Source organism: Amphiura filiformis, chromosome 19, assembly GCF_039555335.1.
Source record: "Amphiura filiformis chromosome 19, Afil_fr2py, whole genome shotgun sequence".
NCBI lineage: Eukaryota > Metazoa > Echinodermata > Ophiuroidea > Amphilepidida > Amphiuridae > Amphiura > Amphiura filiformis.
In genome coordinates this window covers 45,086,107-45,098,427 of record NC_092646.1, presented here as the reverse complement: position 1 = coordinate 45,098,427, position 12,321 = coordinate 45,086,107, and the positions used below count along the sequence as shown (strand labels likewise).

The window sequence follows — 12,321 nt, the reverse complement described above, 5'->3', positions numbered from 1 at the left end:
CTACTAATACTCTATCAAAAATTACCACTTATTTTGCATGGTTTAACATCTGCTACTTATATTCGTAGTGTAAGGAAAATTAGTAAAGCTAACAGAAAAGCAAATTAACATTGTACGAGTGTGTTTTATTGACTTTGTAATGCAGTTGCTAAAGAAGGGTCGACTTTGGTCGTCGTCAATTGGAATGATTCGTTTTCGTCAGTAGTCGTCAAGCATTTCAAATGATAAATATGAAGTCTCTTTGATATCTAAAAAAAGAAACCTCTCATATTAGTGAAGCGGGTGAAATTAACCCCGGAAATGATCATGGTTCAAAATACCGAGAAAATAGGCTTCACAGAAGTGTCACACGCGTTACAAATTGCCTTACATTATTCCCATGTTCATACAACTCTCTCTTTCAGGTCGTGATTTTGGCAAGGACGGTCGGTTAGAACAATGGTGGTCGGAAGAATCATACAATTCATATAAAGACAGAGCACAATGTTTAGTAGATCAGTATTCGAGCTATCGCATTCCGGAAATCAATATAAACGTAAGTAAACAAAAATACATTTGCTTAATATTATCAAGTAGCTATAAAAAGCAAGTCTATCAAGTCAGCAATTACAGTTTAATGTTATGCCGTTGCTTAAGTAATAATGAAAAGTAACTTAAGTCAAAAAGCAAAGGAAATCCAGTGCATGTGATTAAGGTCTAGAATCAGCTTACATACATAAACTGACCTCACAGAACAGGAAAAATTTGGTGGGAAAATGCACCTTGCTCAGAAAAGAGATGAGATCATATAGGGGCCAAAGTTCAATATTTCCCAGATGTTATAATAAACCATGCCAAAGTATTGCTTTGTTCATAACGATTCAGAATAAGTATTGCTTGACATATCTGAAGCAAAAAGGTCAAAGGTCGCATTTTGGGCTCCACAGGGGAAAAGAAATAAAAAATAAAAATGGTAGCTAATTTTAGGATTTGTGATTAATTCAATTAAAGAACAGTTTGCATCATCTAGGATGTATCGTTATATAGGTAACCAGGTGAAAGGATATGACCTTTGGCCTTTTTGCTTATATATACAGACTTGACATTTAATATGGAATACTTTTTCGCAAAATTCCAAGACTGGTCTGGTAGAGGTCTGCATAAACAGCACGGGCTAAATATAAATTGGGATGTGTCGGGAGATGATGTAAAATAATTGTTTGACAGAAAGAGTGCTTTCCATTAGTTTATATTATGTCGCTCATAATGTAGTAAAATAGCCTAAAATGGCGGATTTAAGGAGACTGAATTTGAATTTTGTGGGGGTAAAATTTCTGAATTTGAGCAACATTATTCTGATATTATCAAATTTATTGAGGTTTGAGGCAATTTTATTGAACCTAAATACCAATAAGTGTTCGGTAGAACTGAAATGCACCTGTGATCTACCAGTTTTTAAAGTGGGAGGAGCTTTAAAATATGGCTCTATAAAGTGGGATGCACTTAGAAAATTTGAATGGTCCCTGGGGCCAAATGTTATAAACTTACTGTACACAAAGAAACAGTGTGAGTTCATTGGACAACCAAGATTTCGCACAGTTGTTTTTGTAACGTAAGTTGATAACATTTGACCCCAGGGCCATTCAAACTTTCTGAGTACGTACAGCTTTTTAGAGCCCTATTTTTAAGCTCCTCCCCTGTTCAAAAACTTGGTACAATGTAAGTGTATTTCAGCTGTGATGAATGCCAGTTGCTGACGAAGTTTAAGAAATATCACCTCAAACCCCTATAAATTTGATAATAACAGAACCACGTTGCATAAAGTCCGAAATTGTGTCCCCCATAGAGCTCAAATTCAGCCTCCCTAAATCCGCCATTTTGGGTAAATTCGCTACATTATGAGCACCATAATGTAAGCATATCGAAAGCACATTTTCTATCAAACAATTATTTTACACCATCTCCTGACACACCCAAATTAATATTTAGCCCGTGCGGTCTATGCAGACTCCGACCAGACCAGTCTTGGAACTTTGCGAAAAATATTCCATATTAAATGTCAAGTCTGTATATACACCACAGAAAAGCCAAACTATACTTTTCCTGAATCATGATTACCAGAAGGACACTTTTGTGTGGTTTGAATAAAATTTGACCAAAATACCCATTGAACCGTATTGACCCCCGCTATTGACCTTGACCCTTTTGGCGATATTACCTATGTAACGATCCTTGATGGTGCAAACTTTTCTTAATTTGAATTGCTTTTGCAAGACAAACAATTTCGAACCATTTTGGGTAAAATCGAAGCGTTCTTTAGGATTTGACCCCGTGGAGCGAAAAATGCAACCTTTGACCTTTTTGCATATAACCCGAGAATCATATGTAGACTAAACTAGATGAATAATTTGGTGTCGTTTTGAAATTTGACCCCCGAGGGGACCATACCTATTTTGGGGGCAAGGTGCATTTTGCCAGTAAAATTGTTCTTTTCTGGTATTTCAAGGACGTCGACTAGACTGGCTATATGCGACACCTGTAAAGAAATTATTCCAATTACACTCCCTGTTTCCAAGGTTGATATTCCTATTCTTCATCATCATCATCATCATCATCATCATCATCATCATCATCATCATCATCATCATCGTCATCATCATCATCATCATCATCATCATCATCATCATCATCATCATCATCATCATTACTTTAACAACAACAATAAGATCTCCATCTTCCCACTTTTATACTCTAAGAGCATTATACTAAACATGCTAAAATTACTTTATTATGGTTAAAGGATATTTCCGTTTTTCATCTTTGTAAAACGTCACTTGGAATCATAAACTGGCATCAAATTTATTTCCTCAGGTAGACGGAGCAAGAACTCTTAGTGAAAACATAGCTGATAATGGTGGTATTAAAGCAGCTTTCTTGGTAAGTGTCCTCTTTATTCGAACGTCTCTTCATACAACGTGTCTAGTTTCTACTTTTGGGGAGGGAAAAGAAAGAATGGAGGAACAAAAAACGAAGACGACTGAGAGATGTGGGATTCTGACCAAATTAACCTCATATTTGGCTAGTTTAGCCTAAAAGTGTCAATTTATAACATAAACGTATTCTGTCACCAAAAGGTGCTGCATTCATTATACTTCAAGAAAATTTTCCCAACATATAGCAGTCATGATTACAGTAGAATTCATGTCTACAGTAGTCTAAAGTAGAGATAACACTCATTGAAAACAGCCCAACTATGTTAAATCAGATCTTCTCTGGTTAAATCCACACTACACATGTTTCTGTTTTACCTGTGCGGTATTGCAATGAGCTGGTATTATAGTTTCAGTTGGGTAACCGATTATTAAGCAAACGCAAGGTAACAATACTCTGTGGGCCTTTGTTTACGAAATGAGACAATAGTCTGTTTATTGTTAACCAGCATTCTTGAAAATGAGAAACATAATGGTTGTAGACTTAACACGGTTTGGAAATAATTTCTTCATATTTTTTGGTGTTATGTGTCGTTTACATATCCTTCCTAAAACACCAAAGTGCGAATATTTCCAAACACCTAAATTAGCTAAAAAATTAGGACATGTTACAAAACTATATTTTCTACAATTTCAGAGAGTACTTTAAATATTGGCCGGTTATTTTTCACACATTTTTTGACGTAAACTAAGCAATGGCCTATACTTCTAACATACAATATTTGTAGAGGTCACACCTCAATGGTGAGAGCACTGTGTATTGTGTATAGGAAAACGGACAGTAACTGCAGTATGATCCATCCTCCTCCTAATGTCAAAAAGAAATCTATGCCACTGTAAACCACGAGGGATGACCTGGCCTGGTCAGCGTTTGCTTTGCATTACTTCTTAGGACTTCAACATATCAACACGCCGACACACCGAGGACCTCGTGCTTAACGAGGACCTGGATATGCGGTCCTCATTGGGTCCTTGCCCCTTGCTACTTATACCTCGAAAATGTTTTATACCCTACTACCCCCTCTATAACTTACGTCCTGGCAGCGTTAGGTGTTCTAACACTTGTTCGGTAGCACCGACTTTTTGAGCACTTGACATGACAACACACCGACACATTTTTGTTTTATATTTTAGGGATACAAGAAATGGGTGGCTCAAAATGGTGCTGAAAATATCCAATTGCCTGGACTTAATTATACATCTGAACAGCTTTTCTTCATCAATTTTGGTCAGGTAAGATCCCGGTACTACTGATCATCAAATCACTTATGATCTCACGGTAATCCACTGTGCTATGTCTTGATATGAATTGTATGAGTTTAACGACCGCCATTGTTCTAGCCGACTGTCATTGCCAAAACCAAGCCCTGCAAGAGACAATTGAATACATGAATACAAAACCCACCCAAGTCCATACTTTGGCCAAATTGAGTTTAGCACGGGAATATTTTGCTTATACATAGGCCTATTATGTATAAAAGTTTAACCCAAATCCACCCTCTACGTGCGTCTATCAAGCAAGTGAAATCCAGCATGTATGTATGTATACCCATCATGTATGATACACATGTGTTTTTTAGTTTTCTCAAAATCACTTTCCATGGACTTGGTTGGGTTTTGTATTCAGGTATTCAATTGTATTGATATTGCCTGTAAGACTCTACCTATGTATTTTAACACTCTACTTAAAAAAAGGAAGTACTCAACATTCGGATGATTAACTAAAATATAGATTAAGCTTTGCATTTTAAGTATTCTAATAGGACCTATATGTAAGTGTAAGATATCCAAAGATGAAGGGCCACGGGACCAATGCTCTTACAGTTATACAAGCTATTCGTGATGGGTGCTTTTGCTAAAAGAAGATGACGATGATGATGACGACGACGATGATAATTTACATGTAATCATACTTCGTAACTTGATCAATTATATTTTGTTCTGTAGTTTTGGTGTAGCCTACATAAGCCAGAAGACCTTCGCAATTCCATGTATGCCCCATACCCACCGTCACAATACAGGTAAGACTTCGTACAGGCATATCCCTTTCCAAACTCGAATGCATTACTGTTGTATTCGGAATGCCTTCAGCAGCATTGGGTTGGAATACATTATGACAGCTAACAACCACATCCTATATAACCACAACCATAAGGTTAGCTTTGGTTGTCGAATGCATTCCGAATACAAAATAACATGTGACTTGTCTTTAATATGACCAATACTATTTAAATATGCTCTGAATGCATTCGAATATAAATGCTAATACCATAATTGCATTCAGTCTCCTGTTGCATTCGAATGTATTCGAATTCGATACAAACGAATGTATCCAAATTCAATACAATCGAATGCAACTGAATGCTATCGAATGCAACTGAATAATATGGGAAATCATGGAAACTGATGTTTCTTGCATAGGTCTGTGTAGGAAGATGTTTCATGCACGTTTATTTGTTGACGCTTAAAAGCAGGCTTGGGTGATATTTTTTTTAATCGGGTACTCGGAATATTTAAGAACACAGTAATCGATGTATCAACATTTTGATATATAAAACAAAAATAATTGGTTAAAAATTAATTGAAATCTATTGTTTTTAACAATCACAAAGCTTACTTTAAAGACACTACAAATATCTACTATTTTTACTTAATCTCTATTTATTTCATTTCATATAAAAATATGAAATGAAAGTACAATTTTCCAAAGGGTGATTCCAGTTGAAATTCTTAGACGTCCTGTGGAAGACATTACCTTAATCTCCCACACAGGGAGACATGTAAAGTCTGCACAAAAAGTAACTCAGCTGTTATAAATACGCCTACAGATTCAGAACTAATAATTGTTTTCACAATATTTCAACATAAAACAAAGGATGATTTATTTGCGCGCATTTTGATACCCCATTTGTCCAGTTTTGTTCAATATTGACAATACAGCAGTGTTTTGAAAGAAAATACACCAATTTAAAAGTCGCAATTATTTGTATTGATTTGAAGTAAGCGCGAAGATAATGGCGGGCTTTACGTGTTTACAGTGCTGGCATTATAACCATTGATCGCTGTAAACTGCAACTTTTAAATTCGGGTAATTTTCTGTAAAAGCACTACTGTGTTGTTAATATTGAACGACATATTTTGACGAATGGGGAATCAAAATGCGTATAAATAAATCATCCTTCTCGCTATATTGAAATATTGTGAAAACAATTATTAGTTCTGAATCTATAGGCGTATTTATAACAGCTGAGTTACTAGACTTTAGATTTGTAGCCACCCATTAACCCCATTCACAATTAATGTCAGAATTTCAGAATTTCACCATTCAGAGTCCAGAAGTTAAAATTTCAATGCTAATGTTATCATGTATAGTTCTAGTAGCAAGCTGGGAAGAGAGATGTTATTAATCATAAAGTTTCATTGCCGACTTGTGGTAGAACAAAGTCACTTAATAAGAACTTTTTAGAATTGCTGGTGAGATTCTCAATGTGTCGCAAAGGGATAAGTATTTCTACTTCTTTCCATGTATCATTTCAGGGTCATTGGTACTGTTTCAAACTCCAAGGTATTTGCAGAGACATTTAAATGTAAGAAGAATTCGGCAATGAACCCAACAAAGAAGTGCGAACTGTGGTGAGATGCTCAACTCAGACGACACGCTCAGTTGCCATGGATCTTCCACGCGATTGCTGGATTTGGTGATGTAGATGACGTCCGTTACCAACACGAGGTTAAATGTTACAGATTTCGATTTGCCATAATGGCTTACGCCTTACAACTTACGTTCAATTGATTTGCAAATCACTCTGCTGTGACTAGCTTTCAAAGTGAATTAATGGCGTAAGGCATAAGCTGTTCTGGCAAATTACAACCTCTCTATTGTATTGAACCAGAGGCTTAAATGTGACAGGAAACAAGCGTTTGATCGCTACGATCAAATATTATTGTTTTAGCAGTAATGGGCAATGCATTAATATCTGTTCAGGGTTCTTAGTCGTGAAATCTTTTACTGTTTATTACTAAAAGTAAGCTTGTATAACATGTATAAAGTATTTAATAAATATTTGGACTTTTACTATTGAACATTGTAATTGTACATTGTATCACATACCTACGAAATTCACACAACTACACCCATTATACACACATACAAACAAAATACAAAGACATTTTACGGAATCAGCATTCATTCTCTTTGTAGCAAACTCACATTGTAGAACAAGGCATTACATGACACATGACACCAAATACACGTAGTATGACGCGATATCAAACATGGGTTGCTGGTTCCATTTGAAATATAGCATCCCGTATTGACGATGTTGTTTATTCCATAGCTAAAATAAAAGATATACACATGATTCCCTTCGTGGAACGGTGTAAAGTCGTCAGCTCCATCACATGCTTAATGGTGTGCCACATGAAACATAATGTGACCGTACAACACGAATGAGCCGTAAATGTCCTAAATTGTATTCTGAGTTACAGTGTAAAATGTGCATGAAGGTCGTAAAAAGAGACACATGTAGAAACGAAAAAACTACCATTTTGTTGAAGGAGCAAAGTTCAACAAACCATAACCCCGCTTCTGGATATCGTTTGAAGTCCAATGATATACCATTTAAAGCTTATGATGTATATTTTCTAAACACGAAATTAAAAAAAATTGACCGGGGGAGGAATTTACGGCTCATTCGTCGTGTACGGTCACATATGTTCAGCCTAATATACCCCGTTTAGAATACAGTCACATATACTCCTACAACCTACAGAATAAACAGCATTGTCTACATTGATATTTTAGGCCAAATCCCGAGTACAGTATTCGCATACCTTGTTCTACTTTTACACCTTTTTGATGCTCTTCCTCAAGCCCAATTCTTTGACCGTTATCCCTTACCACTACTTATATTGATAATCATATATATCTTTGATTTTTCTACAAAACATAAAATCGTGACAAAAATATGATTCCCTTTTCCTTCTTATTCAATAGCTAAAATCAACAACTGTACAGTGTATGCTAATATTCTTAGGATGTGAGTAATTCCAGAGGTATTAGGAAGAAGAAAGAATGTTTAGAAGAAAGTCATATTGTAACATTTGCTGAGGAGGACCGAGGACACCTTAATTTTAGCAATGATTTTCAAAGTTACAGTTTTTACGCGATTGTAATGCAACTAAGTAAAAATATCATACCCTGATAAAAAAAACCAAGAATTTAGTTGCTATTCTGACAAAATCTAAGATTTTGATTAAAACGACGGATTACGTCGTTTAATTATTACGATCGAAATATTAGTCGAACGCCTACACCATGTCCATAACACTGCTCGTACACGGTGTGTGGGAGGGTCATAACACATTAAAAGGACCGAAGTCAGTCATGATCAACAGCGTCATGCGTTGGTATTAAATGGCGATTTATTTTGGTTTGCCTAATCTGTTCGGGTCAAAAAGGAGATATATCTGACAGTGAGACTAACATTTTGTGGAAAAGAGATACAAATCTATTTTGTGTGGAAATGTTACAATATGGCTTTAATACGTATTCACTCAAATGTATATAATCTATGTGCGTGCGTGTGTTACACACCATTTAGCCTATGGCACCGTTCGGGTACCACATAAAAAATTGTGCTCAACGGAATACAGCGTAAGTTATCCATTCACAATATGTGATATCTAAACGGGCGATACCCAAACGAGCTGGTTCCTAAATGTGGTCCGCAACACGTGTGTGGCGATGTTAATGTTGAGAGTCTTTTTTAATCTTTAAAAAGCTGTGGATCTTGTGTTTGGCGTTTGAGAAAGGAAGTAAATTAAATTAAAATATATTGGAATTTATCGCGATTTCTGTTTACAGACGAATACGTTGTGAGCTGCTTCTTATCGCGAACTTTATTTTATGACACCAAGAACTATAGAGGGCGTCTAGACATATATATTGACGGTGTCATTTGCACTGTACGAAACTAGTTGGATCACAGTGTCTATTTTGTTTTATTTTCCTAAACAATGAACCCGTTTAGGTGGTCTCGCACAAAGATTCTGCTTTATTTGAACAATTTTGTCCAATTTTTACCATCCAATTCATGTATCTCTGTCGGTTTTGTACCTTCTTTGTACTTTTATATCGGCAACATGTTTACGCCAAAGAATTGTAAGTGTTAGAAGTATAGTATATATGTTTATTAAATGTATAATGGAGCAAAATAGACTAAAAATTAGAGTATATGTTGTTATCTTCATTCCTGTAGTAAAATATTTGAGAGTCTGTTAAGTAATATTGAAATTCATACTCGCGCGAGCTCTTGCTGTGGCTTAGCTATTCTAGTTTTCCCATCAAAAAGTATTAATATAGGTGAGTTGACCTCAATGTTTATCAACAAAGGCTAGGGACTGGTATATCGATATGCTCGAACGAACTGCATATAACAACTACACTGTTCAATAGCATTATTGTGATGTGGCGGGAGTTTTGAAACCACGGGCCCTGAACAAAATATGATGCGCGCGCATACTGCCAGGCAAAACAAAGTTGTGATGATGCGTGCGCATACTGCCAGGCAATGATGTCAGAAGTCAACTCATCTATACCTTAGACCTTAAAAATAGTTTATCGTTGACTATAGTAATTGTATTTTATTCTGATTCAAAATAAGAAGAAATCTTAAATGTTATTTTCTGCAGATGTTTCTTTGTTCATTGGGCTATAGGGTACAACAAACAAACAAACAAAACTAGTCCGGATGAAGTCAGAGACACATGCAATCACGGCCGTTCACACAGGGACTATGATAACCGACGGCGTACTCAGAGAAATACTATAACTTATAATAAAGAATTCCCGTCGAGAAACCCTATCTACTTATTTTACATATCTACTTATTTTACTTTTTTCGACTTTACATCCACACCGCGTCCACTTACATAAAACTATCCCTTCATCATATATTCAAGTATTTTGTTTGTTTGTTATATTTTTTTCATGTTACTATTTTTTCGTCATTCTAAATGTGTTTTTTCACTGATGTAGGGTAGGCATATGTTATAATTCGTTAAAACACAGAATTGGTGCCTTTTTAATTCATTAGAACATTATATAGGTATCTATTACATAGTTATAAATGATATTGCTGTATTATGCCAAGTCTTTATCAAAAGCATTGTAAAAATAGCAAATGTGCTCATGTATATAAACTGCGTTAAGCCAAAGGAAATGACAGTAAATGTGTTATTTTGTGTAATCTTATTTTATTGTACATCTCATGTATTTTATGTAAATATTTACTCGCTAGCTGCACAATTGACAACAATCCAAAATGTATCCCGGTTTCTAAGCATAATTTTGTGTAATGTTTCTAAATGTCAACAAACAATTTGGTAGTTTTATGGGTTATCACGTTCATGCAGTGTTATTATTATGATATTCATTCGTCATTATTCGAATAATTGATGTGTCGAAAGAAAACGATACACAATAAAAGTACACCTCGATAATATCTCTATAAATTTGAACATGATATCATTACAGAATAAAGTATTCTTAAATTCAGGGCTTAAATTGGTAACTAATAACGCCCTCTATTGATAAGCTATATACGCAGTCGAGTTCTGACAGTAGATTCATAGATGGCGGGAGGGAAACTGTTAAAAGCTTTTAAATGCCTTATATCGTAACCCTCATAGGCGGGGAAGTGGGGGACATGTCCCCCTAAATTTTTACATGGGGGACGAAAACTCTAAAACTCCTTAGTAGAAGAAAAACTAAGCAATAATTGCCCCGTGTATCTTCCTTTTTAGCATGAAAAACACGAGATTTTGCGCGCTAAAATAGTCTGAAATTGAAATTTTAATGCTTTCGCCGCCACTAATGACCATATTCTTTGGTTCACTGAAGTTCGGTAGTAACGTCAATGCTTTTTATCGGTTGCGCTGCAAGCGTGCCAACATATCGCCCTTGTACGCGTGCGATTACGCTCTGCGAGATTAACATTACGCTTGCGATTTGATTCTGCGACCAGCAAAATAACGCACCAACGTCACTACCGAATTTGAGGTGAAGCAATACATAAAATAGTAATAGGAGCAGTTTCCTAATTTGAAATCAAAATGTGCATTTTTGCAGCCCCGTTCTGCTTTCAATTTCATCCAGTGTTATCAAATACTCAAATAAGACTACCAAATGACTAAATATCAATGACAATTGTTAGATTTATCCTTTGCGTTCAGGCAAAAACAACAAGCTCGGAGAACAAGTCGAACACAGTCTAATACTGATACCCAGCTCGAGTTGGTATTCGCAACTTCCAACTCTTGAGTCGATGCACAAATGGTAAAACATGCCAGTAAAATGGGTTTTGTACAGTATGTCATCAGATACATGTGGTGCTAAATAAAGAGTCATTGTTAACATGTGATAATGGACTCTAGAGGACAGAACAACCAGCACCCATGTTTATTGGCATGTGATACTGGCTTGATCACAGATTCACCTGTTCAAATATAATTATATTCTAAATATAATAATTCTAAATTGTTATCTGGCCTATTTGTGTAAATTAATGATAGCATTTTTCTTAAGATATTGCAAATAAAGTGTACATTAAATCTTCAACCATACTGTTATTCAACACGTTTATTTTATGTGTTTCTTCTATGGTATCTGCATAAAACTAATAGTCGAGGTTTTAGTTGGTTGGTCTTCGGCTGGGCCATTTATGTCAATGGGAATTGGTAGATTTGCCGATGGTGTTTTGTTGTTACTCTCTTAAATTGCCCGATTGAATATTCAATCAAAACTATTGAATTGCAATCTCGCCGTCCCGAATTAGGGATAAATCGTTTATGTATTTTCAGTCGTGTGATTTGAAATTTTCAAACTTTTTTTTTCAATCAAAAATTCAATCTTGTTCTCAATCTATTTAGATTGATTCCTATCATGTCCCATAGATATTGCTTAGATAACGTTTTGGTCATCTGGTGATGTCGGTGATGGTGATTATGGTGATGACCTTGTTATACCTTGTACCGTTTGAATACATTCTTATACAAGCGCCCGTCCAAGGGCCATAAGATTGATCAACGGATGTCATTTATTTACCTATTACGAGTTTCGACGCTCTACAAATTAAGGCCACTTTGAACATGTTGACCGAAGTTACGACGAGCCACTTGCATATTAACTTCAAATGATCACCGCGGAGAAAGCCTGACCTTTTCTTATACATGTACTTTCCCCCTGATCAGTTTAATGTGCATGCTGAAATGAATCTGAATGAAACGATTCATTTTGGTAAAATGCTATTTTTAGTAGTGTATGTTTTTGCAAATTGCGGAATTTGGAAGA

At 35.7% G+C, this 12,321-nt stretch overlaps 1 protein-coding gene across 2 annotated transcripts in view; it reads left to right on the top strand.

Moving 5' to 3' along the window:
• The window catches only part of LOC140141356 (neprilysin-1-like), an 81,433-nt gene extending 70,180 nt beyond the window's left edge, over positions 1–11,253 (top strand). For both annotated transcript variants that reach the window (XM_072163191.1, XM_072163190.1), the window contains exons 17-21: positions 405–535; positions 2,851–2,916; positions 4,104–4,202; positions 4,917–4,990; positions 6,507–11,253. In XM_072163191.1, coding sequence (XP_072019292.1) covers positions 405–535; positions 2,851–2,916; positions 4,104–4,202; positions 4,917–4,990; positions 6,507–6,606 — 470 coding nt within the window. In that variant the 3' untranslated portion in view covers positions 6,607–11,253. The remainder of the gene's footprint in view (positions 1–404; positions 536–2,850; positions 2,917–4,103; positions 4,203–4,916; positions 4,991–6,506) is intronic.
• The last annotated feature ends 1,068 nt before the right edge of the window (positions 11,254–12,321 follow it).